At 42.8% G+C, this 21,433-nt stretch overlaps 1 protein-coding gene across 1 annotated transcript in view; it reads right to left on the bottom strand.

Moving 5' to 3' along the window:
- The window catches only part of LOC132899744 (protein kinase C-binding protein NELL1-like), a 528,774-nt gene that overhangs the window by 296,240 nt on the left and 211,101 nt on the right, over positions 1–21,433 (bottom strand). The window contains exon 5 of the mRNA XM_060941854.1: positions 14,626–14,722. Within this exon, the coding sequence (XP_060797837.1) occupies positions 14,626–14,722 (97 nt within the window). The remainder of the gene's footprint in view (positions 1–14,625; positions 14,723–21,433) is intronic.

Genomic DNA, 21,433 nt, shown 5'->3' with positions numbered 1-21,433 from the left:
GTTAGGTCAACGAACACCAAATACAATTCCTGATTTCTTTTCCTGACTTTCTCAGCAACCTGATGAAGAGAAAAGATCATGTCTATGGTACTGGGGCCAGACCGAAAGCCACACTGCGATTCTGGATAAATGCCATCAACAATCTCATCTCATCTCATTATCTCTAGCCGCTTTATCCTTCTACAGGGTTGCAGGCAAGCTGGAGCCTATCCCAGCTGACTACGGGCGAAAGGCGGGGTACACCCTGGACAAGTCGCCAGGTCATCACAGGGCTGACACATAGACACAGACAACCATTCACACTCACATTCACACCTACGGTCAATTTAGAGTCACCAGTTAACCTAACCTGCATGTCTTTGGACTGTGGGGGAAACCGGAGCACCCGGAGGAAACCCACGCGGACACGGGGAGAACATGCAAACTCCACACAGAAAGGCCCTCGCCGGCCCCGGGGCTCGAACCCAGGACCTTCTTGCTGTGAGGCGACAGCGCTAACCACTACACCACCGTGCCGCCCGCCATCAACAATATGTTTGATTATTCAATTAAGAATGAGTCTGGCCAAGATCTTACCAGCTGTGGAAAGGAGAGATATTCCACAATGGTTATCACAGACAAGCCGATTTCCTTTGTTTTTGTAAAGATACTTGATAGAGGCATCTTTGTACAACCCTGATTCCAAAAAAGTTGGGACAAAGTACAAATTGTAAATAAAAACAGAATGCAATGATGTGGAAGTTTCAAAATTCCATATTTTATTCAGAATAGAACATAGATGACATATCAAATGTTTAAACTGAGAAAATGTATCATTTAAAGAGAAAAATTAGGTGATTTTAAATTTCATGACAACAACACATCTCAAAAAAGTTGGGACAAGGCCATGTTTACCACTGTGAGACATCCCCTTTTCTCTTTACAACAGTCTGTAAATGTCTGGGGACTGAGGAGACAAGTTGCTCAAGTTTAGGGATAGGAATGTTAACCCATTCTTGCCTAATGTAGGATTCTAGTTGCTCAACTGTCTTAGGTCTTTTTTGTCGTATCTTCTGTTTTATGATGCGCCAAATGTTTTCTATGTGTGAAAGATCTGGACTGCAGGCTGGCCAGTTCAGTACCCGGACCCTTCTTCTACGCGGCCATGATGCTGTAATTGATGCAGTACGTGGTTTGGCATTGTCATGTTGGAAAATGCAAGGTCTTCTCTGAAAGAGAGTTCGTCTGGATGGGAGCATATGTTGCTCTAGAACCTGGATATACCTTTCAGCATTGATGGTGTCTTTCCAGATGTGTAAGCTGCCCATGCCACACGCACTAATGCAACCCTGTACCATCAGAGATGCAGGCTTCTGAACTGAGCGCTGATAACAACTCGGGTCGTCCTTCTCCTCTTTAGTCCGAATGACACGGCGTCCCTGATTTCCATAAAGAACTTCAAATTTTGATTCGTCTGACCACAGAACAGTTTTCCACTTTGCCACAGTCCATTTTAAATGAGCCTTGGCCCAGAGAAGACGTCTGCGCTTCTGGATCATGTTTAGATACGGCTTCTTCTTTGAACTATAGAGTTTTAGCTGGCAACGGTGGATGGCACGGTGAATTGTGTTCACAAATAATGTTCTCTGGAAATATTCCTGAGCCCATTTTGTGATTTCCAATACAGAAGCATGCCTGTATGTGATGCAGTGCCGTCTAAGGGCCCGAAGATCACGGGGACCCAGTATGGCTTTCCGGCCTTGACCCTTACGCACAGAGATTCTTCCAGATTCTCTGAATCTTTTGATGATATTAAGCACTATAGATGATGATATGTTCAAACTCTTTGCAATTTTACACTGTCGAACTCCTTTCTGATATTGCTCTACTATTTGTCAGCGCAGAATTAGGGGGATTGGTGATCCTCTTCCCATCTTTACTTCTGAGAGCCGCTGCCACTCTAAGATGCCCTTTTTATACCCAGTCATGTTAATGACCTATTGCCAATTGACCTACTGAGTTGCAATTTGGTCCTCCAGCTGTTCCTTTTTTGTACCTTTAACTTTTCCAGCCTCTTATTGCCCCTGTCCCAACTTTTTTGAGATGTGTTGCTGTCATGAAATTTCAAATGAGCCAATATTTAGCATGAAATTTCAAAATGTCTCACTTTCGACATTTGATACGTTGTCTATGTTCTATTGTGAATACAATATCAGTTTTTGAGATTTGTAAATTATTGCGTTCCATTTTTATTTACAATTTGTACTTTGTCCCAACTTTTTTGGAATCGGGGTTGTAGTCCTGCAGAATGAACCCAACTCTTCAAATTGCTTTGAAGAGCTCATGCAACTTCTTGACCAACTTTTGTCCCCCATACTTAAAGGGCATATCACGGGTAAATTCAGGAGCAAGATCAATGTAATTCTCCTATTTTATATTAAACTTTGGTCAAATATCTGTCACATTTTGCATTTTGTGCAAGTTTTTTACCTTGCGCTATACCAGAAAAATTCAGTTGAAATCAAGCCATTTGAGGCGAATTTGTCCGCCTCTGAAAAAACTTGGCATTTGGATTTCCCGGGAAACATTGATTTTCGTGACGTCATCTGCGGGACGCCGCCCTCTGAATCCTCTGTCAGCGCTGGTTTGTTTATGAGAAAACAACCTGGTGGTTTTCTGCAAATTTCTTCAACGTTCTCACATAATTATTAAAATGGTTAACAGATGTATCATAGGAGGCTGTAGCAACATGAATCATGATGGGATTAGTACTCATCATTTTCCAAAAGACCGGACAATGAGAGAGAAATGGGAGCGTTTGGTCTACACAGGCTGTGCACTTAAACCGTGCAAAGCTCGCACAGCCTGCTGGCGCTTCCGCAGATAACGTCACAATTCTGGCTCCAGACTCCCTTGGGATTTTTCCAGACGCATTTTGTTATTTTATTTTTTTCTGTTGTACACAGATGGCCTTGTGCAAAATTACCCTTCTGGATGAGTGTGTAAAGGGACATGCTTTCATATAAAAAAAATGAAATTGGTCCAGAATATGCCCTTTAAAAACTTCTGGGGGAATACCAGTTTTACCAAGGGCCTTACCTGATGACATTTGTTTGATGGAATCCTTCACTTCCTTTAGAGTTGATTCAAGAGCAAGCCGGGGAAGTTTAGGACGGAAACTATGACCTCTTCGTCGATAACAGAGGTGGAATTCAGCACAGTTTCAAAATGCTCTTTCTTGCACTTCAAGGTGTCAGTCTTGTCCATTAGAAGTGTTCGGCCATCAGAAGCAAGCACAGGTGATGCTCCACTTTCTTGTGGACCAGACACTTTCTTCAGACCATTGTAGAAGGCATTAGAGTCCTTCTTCTTGGCAGCTTCTTGGAGTTTGGCAGCCTCTTGGAGTTCAGCAGCCTTAATTGACCACCAAGCTTCTTTCATTTGTCTGAGAGCAGTTTCAACCTGGTTTTTACACTTCTTGTATAATTGCTTTTTGATGGAAGAGTTTTGTCATTAATCCAGGTTCTGTGTGAGTCATGCATTTGATGGATTAGTAGCTGAACCTCTGTGTTATTGTCATCAAACCAATCCTGGTGTTTGCAAACTGGTAGACCCAGTACTTCCAGAGAAGTAGCATAAGCTGTTTCTCTTAGAGCTTTTCAGGATGATTCAACGTCACCAGATATCTCAACAGAGTTGAGATAAGATTCAACCTGATTGTAGAGCCCAGTCTTTTTTGCACTGGATTTCATTGACAGCCATGTGATGACCTGGCGACTTGTCCAGGGTGTACCCTGCCTTTTACCCGTAGTCAGCTGGGATAGGCTCCAGCTTGCCTGCGACCCTGTAGAACAGGATAAAGTGGCTAGAGATAATGAGATGAGATGAGATGAGATGAGATGAGATGAGATGATGAGATTTCATTGACAAAATGCTGATGTGATTAGGTATTGATGACTTTTGGAGTCTCTTTCAAGCAAGGTTGAATGTGACCTTACTATGAAGGAGAGCATGATGTGAAAGACAGCAGGTGCTATGGAAGGAATGTGTGATCTTAAAGTCCTTCGAATCCCATTTCTTTGGAATCACAAAGTCTATCATATGCCAGTCCTTGGATCTAGGATGCATCCAGGTGGTCTTGCAAAGTGTAGATTGCTGAAAGAGTGTATTAGTAATAGTGAGGTTGAATTCTCTACAAAGGGAAAGAAGGCGTAGACCATTTGAGTTGTTGAGACTGACGCCATGGTGTCCTAATACACCACTCCATGATTGATGGTCAGTACCAACTTGAGCATTGAAGTCCCCATAAGGATTTGACATTGTGGAGTTGTGGAGAAGTCATCCTTTTCCTACTCAGAGCTGGTCATGGTTGGGGCATAGCAACTAACTAGTGTGGCATTAGCATTGTTTTCTAGGCCAAGTGTCAGTGTCATGATGCAATCTGAGACATCTTTTGGCAGAGAAGTCAAGGATTTGGGTATTTCCGATTTGATGGCAAAACCAATGCCTGATAGGCAGAGCTCTTCCTCAATTTTTCTGATCCAGAAAAAAGCATATCCTCTTCTTACTGCCTCTAACTGCGATGAACCTGCAAGCCGAGTTTCACTGAGTGCAGCGATGTCGATGCTATATTTCTGCAGTGCAAGAGTGCCATTTTGCATTCTGGTGCTGAGTCACTGTCCTGGAGTGTGCATACATTCCAAGATCTCATCTCATCTCATCTCATCTCATCTCATCTCATCTCATTATCTCTAGCCGCTTTATCCTGTTCTACAGGGTCGCAGGCAAGCTGGAGCCTATCCCAGCTGACTACGGGCGAAAGGCGGGGTACACCCTGGACAAGTCGCCAGGTCATCACAGGGCTGACACATAGACACAGACAACCATTCACACTCACATTCACACCTACGGTCAATTTAGAGTCACCAATTAACCTAACCTGCATGTCTTTGGACTGTGGGGGAAACCGGAGCACCCGGAGGAAACCCACGCGGACACGGGGAGAACATGCAAACTCCGCACAGAAAGGCCCTCGCTGGCCACGGGGCTCGAACCCAGACCTTCTTGCTGTGAGGCGACAGCGCTAACCACTACACCACCATGCCGCCCACATTCCAAGATCTGAAATTAAATTTCTTGTTTCTGGTCATGGGACTGCGTTACTGGATAACCAGACAGCTGCAGCGGGCTGCCAAATTGGGGAAATGAGCAAGCAATGTTTAGGGCTCCTTTTCTCGCCCCCTCCCCAGATTGGAGAAAGCAGTGCTACATCTAAAAAGACCTGCTTTGTCACCACTGGAGGACACAGACAGCACAATTGCTCATGGGTTTGAGCTACAGTATACTGTACTTCACCACACATGACCTCAGACAAAGCTAGCTAGCTGAAAGCCAGGCCAGAGAACATAAAGAGAATCCAGTAAGGGGAAAAAAAGATATATTACATAATTGACTGCATGAAGATAATAAAAATACATAACCAGAACATGCCCAAAAATCTTCACACTGTTTCTTTAGTTCTATAAAGCATTAGACAGCTACGTGACTACAGACTCTTGGTCCTGTTTAATGTAGTGCTGCATCAGTCACTGCAACTGCAAAGCACAAAAGTGTTTTAGCTACCTAGCTCTCACACACTGCAGCATGGGATAGCAAGGCAATCAGAGCAAAGTACACACAGCCAACAGAGCAAGATAGGCAGCTAATGTTAGCTAGTTTGCTAAAATACAGTCTTGTTCCCATCAGAACATTACATTACATTACATTACAGGCATTTAGCAGACACTGTTATCCAGAGTGATGTACAACATACCTAGAGCAGCTTAGGGAGCAGTTGGGGGTTAGGTGCCTTGCTCAAGGGCACTTCAGCCATTCCTGCTGGTCCAGGGAATCAAACCAGTGACCTCTTGGTCCCAAAGCTGCTTCTTTAACCATTAGGTTATGGCTTCTCCCTCAAGGAAGCATTTCAAATCTGACATCACACTAAAAGCCCAAATTAAAGCGGTTATTAGTTGGTTACTAGTTGGTACAAGCATGAGTTGATTGTACTGATCCCTCCAAGTCACTCTTCCATCAGCTCTTTACAATAAAATATTTCTACCTGAATAGTTCTGCATCCGACTGCAATGCAATCATTAAACAGAAACCCAAACTTCCACAACAGACAACAGGTGTATCAGCATTTGAATAAAATATATGGTGTTACAACAATCTAAAAACAATTAAAAATTGATATCAAGGAACAATATATTCAGAGATTTCAACTGTACAGAGGCAATTCTGAAACAACTCTCATTTTTTTCCTCACTGTGCTAGAAACACCTCATGGATGCACTGGGACGCATCCTCAGTGATGTATCCTGGGGTCCTCGGGTGTTTCGGGTCTCGCGACATCATACACCCTCACCCAGGTGACCCAGTCGGGGTTGATCAAGCCCCGACTTGCGTCCCAGTAGCAGTCCACGGATCACCCCTTTTAATCCAAAGCCACCGTGTGGCTTTCTCTGTGGCTTCGCTTGCAGATGCAATGGCCCTCTTCTTAGCTGTTCCTACAATGCCCAAGCGGCTCAGGACTTTGCAGAGGGAGCGCCCTGCAAAACCCCTACAGCCGACTTCTATGGGCTCGTAGAAGGTTCTCCAACCTCTCTCCCTGCACTCCTCCACCAGCTCCTGGTACTTGGCTCTTTTCCTCTCATTGGCCTCCTCAAGACGCTCTTCCCAGGGAACTGTTAGTTCCAGAATGATGAGGTGTTTTGAAGCCTCAGATGTTATCACTACGTCTGGACGGAGAGTTGCTGCTGCCACATGTTGGGGAAACCTCAGCTGCTTTCCCAGGTCGGTCTGCAGCTGCCAGTCATTTGCTGTGTGGAGGAGGCCTGTTGTTTTATGTTGGCGTGCTCGGGGTTTCTCTCCAGCTTTTACAAAGGAGACTGCCTTCTTTGGGGCATGATGGTGCTTGCAGGAGCTGATGGCAGAGGTTAAGCTTTCAGCAACTGCCTTAAGCACCTGGTCATGGTGCCACCAGTAGCGGCCATCAGCCAGGGCCTTTGGGCAGCAGCTGAGAAGATGTTCTAAGGAGCCTCTACCAGAGCACAGAAGGCAGGAGAGTGTCTTACTCTTTCCCCAGACATGGAGGTTCGCTGGGCTAGGCAGGACATCATAGACAGCTTGCACTAGGAAATGGACCCGATGGAAGTCTGTCTGCAAGATGTTTGTCCAGGTGATCCTGCACTGTAGTGTGCTCTTCCACCTTGTCCATGCTCCCTGTTGCTGGAGTCCCATCGCCCTGCTCACACGCTCTTCCTCCACGCCTGCTCGAACCTCCTCCTGGATCAGGTGGTGTCTCTCCTTACCATGGGTCTGGCTGATCAGGGTCTTTGAGTAGTAACCCAGGCCTGCTCTTCCTGTTGCCATGGTGCCCACCAGTGCCTTCTGTCTTAGGCGAGACTCTGCCACCTCCACTGCTCTCCCAGCCTTCCACTTCCTTCCTGTCCTTACCTCAATGCCAGCTGCTGACACCTTGCAGTCCCTTGAGTCCCTGTACTGTAAGGCTTCTCTGGTGCATACCACCATGAACTCCTCGGTGAGGTCGCTGAAAGGAAGCTGCAGAGTGTTACTCACCCCATACAGTGCCACACTTGTGAGACTGCATGGGAGGCCTAGCCACTTTCGAAGAAAGCCACTGATCTTCCTTTCTAGGGACTCAACTGCTGTCATTGGGACTGCATAGATTAGCATGGGCCAGAGGATTCGTGGCAAGATAGAATGCTGATAGATCCAGGCTTTAAATCTACCAGGCAAACCAGACTTGTCAACCTTGGTGAGCCAGGTTCCAAGTTCCATGCTGGACTTCTGGATGGCAGCTGAGTCTTTCAGGCTGGAGTCAAAGAGTTTCCCCAAACTCTTGACAGGTTGCTCTGTGATGGTTGGAATGACAGTTCCTGAGATGGAAAACTGGAACTTGTCAATCACTTTCCTCTTCTTCAGCACCATCGATCTTGACTTGGAGGGCTTGAAACTCATCCTTGCCCAGGTAATGAGTCTCTCGAGCCCTTGTAGGATCCACCTGCGCCCTGGGACCGATGTTGTAGTGATGGTCAGGTCATCCATGTAGGCCCTTATCAGGGGCTGCCATACACCTGACTTAGTCAGGGGCCCTCTGCATTCCACCTCGGCTGACTTGACCACCATGTTCATGGCTAGCGTGGAAAGGATAACAGAGATGGTACAGCCTGTTATTATTCCTTTCCCAATGCGATGCTAGTCTGATGTTTCTGACCCAGAAGTGACCCTCATCCTGAAATTGTTGTAGTAATCCAAGATGAGGTCCTTGATCTTAATGGGAACATGATGGAGGTGCAATGCAAGCTCGACCAGCTTATGCGGTATGGACCTGTAGGCGTTGGTCAGGTCCAACCACAAGACTGCTAGGTCGCCTCTGTTCTCGTGAGCCTCTCTAATCAGCTGTGTGACGACTCCAGTATGCTCCAGACAGCCGGGTATTCCAGGGATCCCTCCCTTCTGCACTGATGGGTCGATGTAGTTGTTCTTGAGGAGAAACTCTGTCAGTCTCCGAGAGATGATGCTGAAAAATACCTTCCCTTCAACACTCAGGAGTGAGATGGTCCGAAACTGGTTGATGTTTTTTGAGTTCTCCTCTTTGGGGATCCCTCAGCACACCTCCACTGGTCAGCGACTTTTCCCCTTCTCCAAATCACCTTCAGGATCTTCCACAGGTGCCGTAGAAGCTATTACTCATATTAGTATTACTGAATAATAATAAAGATAAAGCACAACTGAATGTGTATTACATAAAGGATAAAATAAAAAAGCAATTCCTATTAAGAACTTTGTGAGCACAATTTTAATTTCATTCAACCTTTCATTGAAGCATGTAGCTTCTCGACACATCTGTAGAGAAAAGACAATGTGGTCTATTATTACTGTAATGCTCAAAGTTTCTATACAAAAATATCTAGACAATAACAAGTCTTTTTATTGAGCTGGTTCCACAAATTACTTGATGTCATGCAAAAGCAGCTAGTCTCAGCCTCAGATGCTCCGCCCACAACATTACATCGACCATTAAATGGTCACACTTATCAGAATCTTATCGGTTATACTCAATGAGCTTAATTCTACCTGAATGATTACCTACTCTACATATTGCAACAGCACTGAGCCTTTCAGCCACATGCCACCACCATCACTTCTGCTAGCACCCAACACAAACAAGCTTAGCAATAAGTTAGCAATATTTAAAATACGACAATGCAAAGCTACACATTAAAAAAAAAAACAGCCAGAGTCATAGCATTTGTCTAGAGCTTTAATTATTAAATGGCAAATAAAATAAAATAAAATAAAATAGGAACTCATGAAAATAGAGTCTTATAATACAACTGAACTGATAATCTAAAAAAAAGACCAATGCCAAGTCCTGCAATATCGATCTTCACTTAACTAATTAACATTTTATTATAGGTTTCATTAATTTTTTTTGTTCAAATATTCAGCTTTGATCATACAGTTTTTAACCATTTTCAGTGAACTCAAAATATTCTCTGTTTACCTTTACAGAAAATGAGGGAACCTCATTAGTACAACTTTCATGCACCATGAGCAGAGGCCAGAATGTTACGAGTAAGAAATAGCAGGAAGGGGCGGGGCTTCTAAAGAGTATCAGTTAACATCAGGGAGTTCAAAACACTTGTGCAAAGGTCAGCTTGCTGCTTTTACTATTATTAAAAAAGCACAGCGCTTTTGGCGTATCTTAGAGGAAATTCCAGCACACTCTGTTAAAATGTGGAGCTCTTACACCAAACGTGTCAAGCTGGGCAGGTCTGAGACAGCACCTTAAATTTATTTCTTGTTATTTTCCATCTCACGCCTCACCCCACAGTTAACCACTGTTCTAATCTGTCACACAAAACCAATACGAGTTGGTTGGTCCTTTTACATGTCAAGCAAATTACCCCTTGCTGTAAAAGTAGAGTGTTTTTGTTTGCTGAGTGAGGAAATGATTCCAGGATGACCGCCTGAAGTCTTGCAAAGACGAGACAGCAACTAGGTGTCCTCCTCAGGCGTCCATGATTGCCTATTGTCTCTCTGATCAATAAGGCTGAGAGGAAATCCATCCTTTCCATCCAGAAAGCAGGGCATGTTTGAAAAGATGATGTCATATATTTTAGTCTTGTTACTGACTAATACCTGAACTTGGCTCATTTCCAGAACCACGTTACACAATGTAGTGCTGCAGATAATAAAAAAACAACAACAACAATGTGTCAGGGGAATTAACATGGTATTCAAGAGCTGCTGTGAGTCTCATCTCATCTCATCTCATCTCATCTCATCTCATTATCTCTAGCCGCTTTATCCTGTTCTATAGGGTCGCAGGCAAGCTGGAGCCTATCCCAGCTGACTACGGGCGAAAGGCGGGGCACACTCTGGACAAGTCGCCAGGTCATCACAGGGCTGCTGCTGTGAGTCACCAAAAAAAAAAAAAAAAGCTATAACAGTAATTCAGAGTCTGAGCTGTCAGGTTTGATTTGGAAATAATTCAATCCTTCAACTAATACTCTGCAACTGTGATAGTCAAAATGTGGACAGCAATAATCATTTTACAGCACTTCTGTGATAGTGGGAATATGTTCATAACAGCAGTGGATAATTAACTTTATTCTAAAGCTCAAAACACTGGGGCTTTCTAAACTGCATTTAACTATAGAAAATAGCATATCCATATCAATGTTGTCTTTACTATTTAGACATTTTATGTACATGTGTGGCGGCACGGTGGTGTAGTGGTTAGCGCTGTCGCCTCACAGCAAGAAGGTCCTGGGTTCGAGCCCCGGGGCCGGCGAGGGCCTTTCTGTGTGGAGTTTGCATGTTCTCCCCGTGTCCGCGTGGGTTTCCTCCGGGTGCTCCGGTTTCCCCCACAGTCCAAAGACATGCAGGTTAGGTTAACTGGTGACTCTAAATTGAGCGTAGGTGTGAATGTGAGTGTGAATGGTTGTCTGTATCTATGTGTCAGCCCTGTGATGACCTGGCGACTTGTCCAGGGTGTACCCTGCCTTTCGCCCATAGTCAGCTGGGATAGGCTCCAGCTTGCCTGCGACCCTGTAGAAGGATAAAGCTAATGAAGGACAAAGATAATGAGATGAGATGAGATGAGATGTACATGTGTGATGCAGAGCTGTGATTTCAGTCCCATGCCATGTGTGTCATCTGAGGTTTCTCCAGTTTCCCCACTCACACCTTAATTCCTACCCACAATCAGTCCCTATTTACTATCTGATACACAAAAATGGAAGAAAAACTGATTCATCTTACAGTATACTCTCATATAAAGCTGTTCATTAAATGCACATGGAGACATTATGAAGTCACAAAGATTGTTGGTGCCTCTGGTGAGTGCACTTCGGAATTACATCACTTTTTATAAGTGCTCCTCATTTTTAAGTAGCCAAAGGAAATCGGATAATTGGTTGCTCTGCTGTTTTACGGTCAGGTATGAGTTATTCCAACATTATTTCACTTACATTTAAGCAGATAAAAGGTCTAGAGTGAACTAAGTGTGTCATTTCCATTTGGAAATCTGTTCCTGTGAGCTCTCAAAATGAAACAAACCATCATTAGGCTGAAAAATCAAAACAAACCCATCAGATAGATGGGAATGGACATTAGGTGTAGCTGAATCAACTATTTGGTACATTATTAAAAATTAAGAGCTCACTGGTAAGCTCAAGAACATGGAAAGACTACAGAAAACAACTGTGGCAGATGACAAGAAATCTTTCCTCTTCTAACTGATTTATGATTGTTAGTTTGTCCCATTACTTCTGGTCCCTTTAAGGGGGGGAGGCACATATAAAGGCTCATTTATATACTAAAATAAATATGCCCATTAAAAATGATATAACTGTTACTGCAGAAATTCTAACCCACAGAGTTAAAATACAGTGGTGCTTGAAAGTTTGTGAACCCTTTAGAATTTTCTATATTTCTGAATAAATATGACCTAAAACATCATCAGATTTTCACACAAGTCCTAAAAGTAGATAAAGAGAACCCAGTTAAACAAATGAGACAAAAATATTATACTTGGTCATTTATTTATTGAGGAAAATGATCCAATATTACATATCTGTGAGTGGCAAAAGTATATGAACCTCTAGGATTAGCAGTTAATTTGAAGGTGAAATTAGAGTCAGGTGTTTTCAATCAATGGGATGACAATCAGGTGTGAGTGGGCACCCTGTTTTATTTAAAGAACAGGGATCTATCAAAGTCTGATCTTCACAACACATGTTTGTGGAAGTGTATCATGGCACGAACAAAGGAGATTTCTGAGGACCTCAGAAAAAGCATTGTTGATGCTCATCAGGCTGGAAAAGGTTTCAAAACCATCTCTAAAGAGTTTGGACTCCACCAATCCACAGTCAGACAGATTGTGTACAAATGGAGGAAATTCACGACCATTGTTCCCCTTCCAAGGAGTGGTTGACCAACAAAGATCACTCCAAAAGCAAGGAGTGTAATGGTTGGCGAGGTCACAAAGGACCCCAGGGTAACTTCTAAGCAACTGAAGGCCTCTCTCACATTGGCTAATGCTAATGTTCATGAGTCCACCATCAGGAGAACACTGAACAACAATGGTGTGCATGGCAGGGTTGCAAGGAGAAAGCCACTGCTCTCCAAAAAGAACATTGCTGCTCATCTGCAGTTTGCTAAAGATCATGTGGACAAGCCAGAAGGCTATTGGAAAAATGTTTTGTGGACGGATGAGACCAAAATAGAACTTTTTGGTTTAAATGAGAAGCGTTATGTTTGGAGAAAGGAAAACACTGCATTCCAGCATAAGAACCTTATCCCATCTGTGAAGCATGGTGGTAGTAGTATCATGGTTTGGGCCTGTTTTGCTGCACCTGGGCCAGGACGGCTTGCCATCATTGATGGAACAATGAATTGTGAATTATACCAGCAAATTCTAAAGGAAAATGTCAGGACATCTGTCCATGAACTGAATCTCAAGAGAAGGTGGGTCATGCAGCAAGACAATGACCCTAAGCACACAAGTCATTCCACCAAAGAATGGTTAAAGAAGAATAAAGTGAATGTTTTGGAATGGCCAAGTCAAAGTCCTGACCTTAATCCAATGGAAATGTTGTGGAAGGACCTGAAGCGAGCGGTTCATGTGAGGAAACCCACCAACATCCCAGAGTTGAAGCTGTTCTGTACGGAGGAACGGGCTAAAATTCCTTCAAGCCGGTGTGCAGGACTGATCAACAGTTACCACAAACGTTTAGTTGCAGTTATTGCTGCACAAGGGGGTCACACCAGATACTGAAAGCAAAGGTTCACATACTTTTGCCACTCACAGATATGTAATATTGGATCATTTTCCTCAATAAATAAATGATCAAGTATAATATTTTTGTCTCATTTGTTTAACTGGGTTCTCTTTATCTACTTTTAGGACTTGTGTGAAAATCTGATGATGTTTTCGGTCATATTTATGCAGAAATATAGAAAATTCTAAAGGGTTCACAAACTTTCAAGCACCACTGTATACAGAGAGACCACAGGCCATGTGATCACGTGTTACATCACGGAGAACCTGTGACATGTGAAGTGATCAACAGTTCAATGTAGCCAAAACTCTAGGTAGCAATGACAACACACACCATGCTATCACTGTTAAAAAAAAAAAAAGGCCATAGATATCAGGCAGTTTAGCCGACTTTAGAGCTCTATTTCTGGCTAAAATGACACCTCAGGTGCTGCCACAGACCTCATTTTGCTTCAGTCCCGTGGTCAGAGACTTTGTTTATTCAATCAACTGAATTTTTGGAGAACCCGAGTGTGGCAGCGGGGGTGTGGTCAAGCACCGGTCTGTGACCGGAAGGCGGAGTCAGGGAAGGTAAGTGGCAGAATCACTACACCTGATGTCAATTAACCTGTGTTTGTGTGTCTTCCCAGTGACTGCGCCCTATATAAGGAGAGAGAGAGCAGAGGAAGAGAGCTCTCTCCTGAACCAGACGACTTGTGTGTGTGCTTGTGTGTGTGTGTGTGTGTGTGTGTGTGTGCACGTGCGTGTGCGTGCGCACGCGCGCCTGGAAGAGAGTAAATATTGCGTCTGAAAAGAGCAATAAAAGAGTTATTGAACTTTATTCTGGCCTGCCGTCTTTCTGTGCTCCTCCCCCTCCTATGAACTGCTACACCGCGTATGGAAGCCTGGGAGGCCAACTGCTTGGTGTCCTCTCCAGGGCTTTCTCTCTCACCTCGCTTTCATTGTAAACATGCTTCTGGATCAGTACTCAGCAGTAGCTACCAGTATGAGTGCTAATTTGAAGTTATTATTAATGTCTATGGTCACACAAATCCCAAAAATACTGTATACATGCTTAATATTTCTACACAGTGTGTACACTGTCAGTCTGTTCTACACACTGTAATAGGTTACCATTTCCCTTTTGGACGCTATATTGGGAACACCATGATGGCAATGATGGTATAAGAGAGGATGGCGGAAGTGTGTATTCTTTATATTTTAACCTATGTTCTAACAGAAGCTCTACAGTTTATTCTAATTTGCATAGTTCTGGAATGAAGAACTTTTTAAAGTGTAATATGAAGCTTTACCTTGAAGAGTCCGTGTCTGTGGCTGTGCTGTCCGAGCCAAATCCCACTTCCTGCAGACAAATCCATCTCAGAAGCATCTATCTCTCTCTCGTATATCCTGTCAACCAAACACACACACACAGATCTAAAATGGGAAAGAGCTGTTGTGTGATTGACTGTACAAACAGATTTAACAAGAAGTCAGAGATCTCTTTGCTGACATTGGAGGGGTTTCGAGTGTGAACTGCTTGATTACCCCTAATGTGGCAGGAACAGTGATCAAATAAGTGTAAATAACAAATCCACTAGCAAAGGAAGAATGTGTTTACACATCAGTTTTTCCTCAGTCCTTCCCTCAGATGAAGTAGAATTGAAAGGTCCAAAAATTCTCTCTCTCTCTCTCTCTCTCTCTCTCTCTCTCTCTCACACAGGACTACATGAGACGGCAGTGGGGGGGGAGGGAGGGGAGGGTGGTGATGGTGGTGTGTTCATGCTGACTGACTGCAAAAAAAAAAAAAAAATCACCAAGACACAAAGCACAAAGCAGAAATCAATGTTTCACCTGCCAGATCTCAGTCTTCCAGCTCACTGAATCCTTCTGTAAATCCTCTACAAAAACTAGTCAGCAGAAACACACTCTCATCCACCCAACGCCCACTTTGCTAAAGGAGAAATGTATACTTTTCTCAAGGTACAACACTTTTCCTTCTGCTAGGTTAGGAAGCTAAAACTGGGGCATGAAAAGAATGATAATGAGCAGATTTGTCTAAGTAAATAGATGTCTTTCAAACACATTCACAAAGCAACTCAGTGATAGTTCACTGAGTTGAAATGGTATTCATATTTGCAATGAATACCATTTTTCCTTGGAAACTTCTCAAGCAACTCCTGCCATGTCAGTGCTGTTTCTGAATAATTATTATAGAACCACTGTTATTGAGATAGCTAGTGTCCTATATCACCCTTTAGAAAGCCTTTCTAATGACTAATCAAGGTGACAGTCATATCACATGAAGACCCAACACCCCATAGAACTGGACATGTTTTCAATGACACTCGTGAACTCATGGGAAGGGACATGCTATCTTTGTAGAACATGGGAAAGGTACATGGTGATGCCTTGGTAGCAGAAGCACAGATTTCCTGGACCAGTACTCCTCCCATGAAGATGACACACCGTTTGTAGAATAGCATGCCATGGTAGGGCTAAAGCCTCTGGCCAACTTGTAGGTCAGTCTCTGCACAAGGGAGCTCCCTGAAACTTTCTTCCATAACAGATGATCAGATAGCCAGAATTGGGTCTAAATAGTAATAGGGTGCATACTGAACAAATTCTGCAGTGTCAGCCTCACAGAACTCTGCAACCAACTTCTTAGACCAATTGATTAAAATAAATGGGTGAAATGACCTTGGACAGAAACTCCAGGTTTAACCACAAGGTCACTCTGGAATCGTCTGGCCATCAAAGCATGCATGGAGAAATTACCACCAAGGCATGCAGTTCTCCCATGCCCCTTTTCCACCAAAGCAGTTCCAGGGCTGGTTCGGGGCCAGCCATTACGTCATTACGTCGATAGGTCATTACGTCGCTGTATACGTCAGTTACGTCGCTACGTTTGCATAAACCTTGGCATGAATATCGAAGCAAAAACAACACGGAAGAAGAAGAAGCAGCAGCAGCAGCAACAATAATAATAATGGATGACTTCGCGTTTGTACAGCTGCGGCTTCTCGTCGCTTAAAAATGGCGATCTTTCGCAGTCTTTTTATTGTTGTTGGTCTTAACAACTCTGCCCCCCCCGCTGACGTAAGCGGTTCTTTCCTCTGGCCCAGCAGAGAGTTGGTGCTAGCCTGGAACCGGTTTTTCTGGCCCCAGAGCCAGTTCTTTGTCAGTGGAAACAGAAAACCTGGTTCCAAACTAAGCACTGGCCCCGAACCAGCCCTGGAACTGCTTTGGTGGAAAAGGGGCAGAAGAGATCCTACACAAGGCTCTTGGTGGAGCGTGGTGAAAGGAGGAGTCTTGATCAGTTCAGACAAGTACAACATTTATCAGTTTATTAGCCCCCAGCAAGACACTGTGATGCACTACAAAGGGCCATGACACACCCCTTTAGCTTAGACAAGGACTCACTCTAAGGCTCAAATTCAGAGAAGTGTGTGACCTGGTTGAAGATGCTAAATCTCTGCTAAAGATATCCACACGACAGTGATATTTGCTGCAAATACATCACAATTTCATAACTTCACATGAACACAAGAAGGTATTCAGAACCACTGAAGAACCATTTTTTTAAAGTATATGGAATATATTCGGGCCAATCCAAAAAAAAATAGTGGTGTCTTACAAGCATCAGGGGTCAAAATATTACATTACATTACATTAAAGGCATTTAGCAGATGCTCTTATCCAGAGCGACGTACAGCATGTGCAAAAGTCAGGTGCAAGAAGTGCTGAACTTCTAGACAAGAGGGTTCTAGTGCCAACTGAACAAATGACAGAATAATATGACACGTAATATTCCAATGAAGTACCAACAATCAGAAACCAGCCAAGGAAAACTAAACAATTCAACCATACATATGAGCTGACAAAGTACAACTAAATAGAGAAAAATAAAACTCCAATGGCTATCCCCAGGCTCAACAGTACACAGTCTGGGTTGGTTTAGACCAAAACATGGTTACACAGTAGGCAGGGAAGAAGGGGAGAGATGAAGCCTGAAAGGTGGGTCTTCAGTGTGCGCTTGAAGGTGGTCAGGGAGTTGGTAGTTCTGATCTCAATGAGAAGGTCATTCTAACAACGGAGAACCAGGACAGACAGTAGTTTTGAGTGGGCTGGGCAGGAGCGGAGAGGAGGAGGGGCCTGGTGACCAGTAGTAGTAGAGCATAGGGATCTGGCTGGTATGTTGGGTTGGATCAGACTCTGGAGATATGCTGAACCTGACCCCTTGACTGCCTGGTAAGCTAGCACCAATGTCTTAAATTTGATGTGAGCTGCAACAGGCAGCCAGTGAAGTGCAGTGAACAGAGGGGTGACGTGCGAGGAGTGAGAATACAGTCAGGGAAGACAATTACAGGTTTATCCATCATCAGGTACTGAAACCACTACTCCAACCTCAAAAAGAGCCATCCATCCAAATGTAGAACTTTACTTTTGGGCTTGAAAGAGAAAAGCAGTGTCACATCCTACAATGTGTGTCTCATTATTATGTTCAAAACAGTGACACCATTTAAGGTGAATGGGACACAACTATTAGCATGCTAATGCAATTAGACTAGTGGCATACACAGATGCGATGATCTGAAGATGCAGCCATTAAGAGCTCATTTCAGTTATAGACAATAAACAGATTATTTATACACAACAACAGCAAAAACAAACAAACAATTTCATGCACAAGAACACAAAAAAAATCCCTAAAACTACAAGTGCATGATTCTCACAGTCTCATTATTGTAAATAAAAAATAATAATATAAGTAGGTAGAATGATGTGCATATTTGTGATTTGCCATTGAGTAATGTAGTTTTAGTTGTGTACAGAGTAATTGTGCTATAACGATGTTCATAAAGTGTGTATACTGTATAATGAGTTGTGCAGTATGTGTGCTATGTTAAATATCCACGAGCAAGCATTTGGAATTGGAATTATTTCAGTGAGGTTACAAACCTGAAAACTTCCCCAAGCTAATGTGTTTAATTAATATTTTAACACATATTACATTGCTTGATATTCTTTGTTTTTTTTCATAGTGATGGATAAATCAATCAGTTAACTGGTAGAGTGATTCATTAATTAATAATTTTACACGTAGAAATGTATAGCACAATTACTGACAAGTTGCTATGGTCCATAACATTTATTCATGGTAAAATAAAATGAATTAGCATTTGTTATTGAAAGTTTAAGGAAAAATACTCCAGTGATATAGGTTTTTACAGCTCAGATATACTGCAGGACTGCTCTGCTCTTTGTGTTGGAGAAGCATTAACATCACACTGTTGTTGAAGTGCTGAAAAAAAAACGAAGCCTCTCGCTTGCTGACCCTTGCTGAAGGGAACACTTGTCACCTGGTAAAATCAGGACTTTTTAAAGCATCTAAAATCCTTCCCTAATATCTGTAATGCAATAGATTTATACTGAGCCCATCTACAGTGGTGCTTGAAAGTTTGTGAACCCTTTAGAATTTTCTATATTTCTGCATAAATATGACCTAAAACAACATCAGATTTTCACAAAAGTCCTAAAAGTAGATAAAGAGAACCCAGTTAAACAAATCAGATGAAAATATTATACTTGGTCATTTATTTATTGAGGAAAATGATCCAATATTACATATCTGTGAGTGGAAAAAGTACAGTGGTGCTTGAAAGTTTGTGAACCCTTTAGAATTTTCTATATTTCTGCATAAATATGACTGAAAACATCATCAAATTTTCACACAAGTCCTAAAAGTAGATAAAGAGAACCCAGTTAAACAAATGAGACAAAAATATTATACTTGGCCATTTATTTATTGAGGAAAATGATCCAATATTACATATCAGTGAGTGGCAAAAGTATGTGAACCTTTGCTTTCAGTATCTGGTGTGACCCCCTTGAACAGCAATAACTGCAACTAAATGTTTCCAGTAACTGCTGATCGGTCCTGCACACCAGCTTGGAGGAATTTTAGCCCATTCCTCCATAAAGAACAGCTTCAACTCTGGGATGTTGGTGGGTTTCCTCACATGAACTGTTCGCTCCAGGTCCTTCCACAACATTTCCATTGGATTAAGGTCAGGACTTTGACTTGGCCATTCCAAAACATTAACTTTATTCTTCTTTAACCATTCTTTGGTAGAACGACTTGTGTGCTTAGGGTCGTTGTCTTGCTGCATGACCCACCTTCTCTTGAGATTCAGTTCATGAATTTCCTCCATTAACTGCTAACCCTAGAGGTTCACATACTTTTGCCACTCACCGATATGTAATATTGGATCATTTTCCTCAATAAATAAATGGCCAAGTATAATATTTTTGTCTCATTTATTTAACTGGGTTCTCTTTATCTACTTTTAGGATTTGTGTGAAAATCTGATGATGTTTTAGGTCATATTTATGCAGAAATATAGAAAATTCTAAAGGGTTCACAAGCTTTCAAGCACCACTGTATGTGAACCTTTGCTTTCAGTATCTGGTGTGACCCCCTTGTGCAGCAATAACTGCAACTAAACATTTGCGGTAACTGTTGATCAGCCCTGCACACTGGCTTGGAGGAATTTTAGCCCATTCCTCTGTACAGAACAGCTTCAACTCTGGGATGTTGGTGGGTTTCCTCACATGAACTGCTTGCTTCAGGTCCTTCCACAACATTTCCATTGGATTAAGGTCAGGACTTTGACTTGGCCATTCCAGAACATTCACTTTATTCTTCTTTAACCATTCTTTGGTAGAACGATTTGTGTGCTTAGGGTCGTTGTCTTGTTGCATGACCCACCTTCTCTTGAGATTCAGTTCATGGACAGATGTCCTGACATTTTCCTTTAGAATTCGCTGGTATAATTCACAATTCATTGTTCCATCAATGATGGCAAGCTGTCATTGTCATCCCACTGATTGAAAACACCTGACTCTAATTTCACCTTCAAATTAACTGCTAATCCTAGAGGTTCACATACTTTTGTCATTCACAGTATGTAATACTGGATCATTTTCCCCAAAAACTAAATGACCAAGAATAATATTTTTGTCTCATTTGTTTAACTGGGTTCTCTTTATCTACTTTTAGGACTTGTGTGAAAATCCGATGATGTTTTCGGTCATATTTATGCAGAAATATAGAAAATTCTAAAGGGTTCACAAACTTTCAAGCACCACTGTATTTATTTGTTGAACGGCACTTGCATGTTTGTGACACTATCCATAAAGGGTATTTATTAATTTGGAATTTTATTACAAGAAGAGACATCTCAAGATGGCAGTGAGGCAGGAGCACACAGTGGCCTCTCTGGATCCAAAATGGTGCTTTCTTGTGTCATTTTGTTCCTTTGCCTGACCTTGTACAGGACATCGAATCAACTGGCGTTCATGTCTACCATCACCAGACACTATCGCAGTACAGAAATTGTGCAGAAAACATCATTAAAAATGATCTGCTGGAGAAGCTACGCAACCTCAGACTGCTGCAAGGAACAGGCATCCAGTCCTCAGCCTCACCTGAGGCCGGTGACCTGGGGAGGAGCCATCGAAAGCAGAGTGCAAGGAGGCAAAACCTTGGAAAGTGAGGGGGTGTCCATGCTAAGCTAACAGCTAACGCTAGCCAGCTGGCTCTCCCATCCATTCTCCTCTCCAATGTTTGCTCCCTGGAAAATATATTGGACTATGTCCGACTCCACCAGACTACCCAGCATGAGTTTAGAGATTGCTGCATTCTTGTTTTCATGGAGATGTGGCTCAGCATCCAAGTTCCAGACAATACCATTCAGCTGGGTGGGCTAGCTTCATTCTGAACCAACAGAAATGCAGCTCTGTGCAGTAAGACTCGTGACTTGTGTAGGCTTGTGTACAGTGTCTTGCAAAAGTATTCATCCCCCTTGGTGTTTGTCCTGTTTTGTCGCATTACAAGATGGAACTAAAATGGATTTTTGGAGGGTTAGCACCATTTGATTTACACAACATGCCTACCACTTTAGAAGTGCAAATTATTGTTTTATTGTGACAAAAACAAGATGAAAAAACAGAAATCTGGAGTGTGCATAGGTATCCACTGCAAAGTCAATACTTTGTAGAGCCACCTTTTGCTGCAATTACAGCTGCAAGTCTCTTGGGGTATGTCTCTATTAGCTT

Source organism: Neoarius graeffei, chromosome 15, assembly GCF_027579695.1.
Source record: "Neoarius graeffei isolate fNeoGra1 chromosome 15, fNeoGra1.pri, whole genome shotgun sequence".
NCBI classification, from domain to species: Eukaryota; Metazoa; Chordata; class Actinopteri; order Siluriformes; family Ariidae; genus Neoarius; species Neoarius graeffei.
This window is presented reverse-complemented; position numbering and strand designations above follow the sequence as displayed.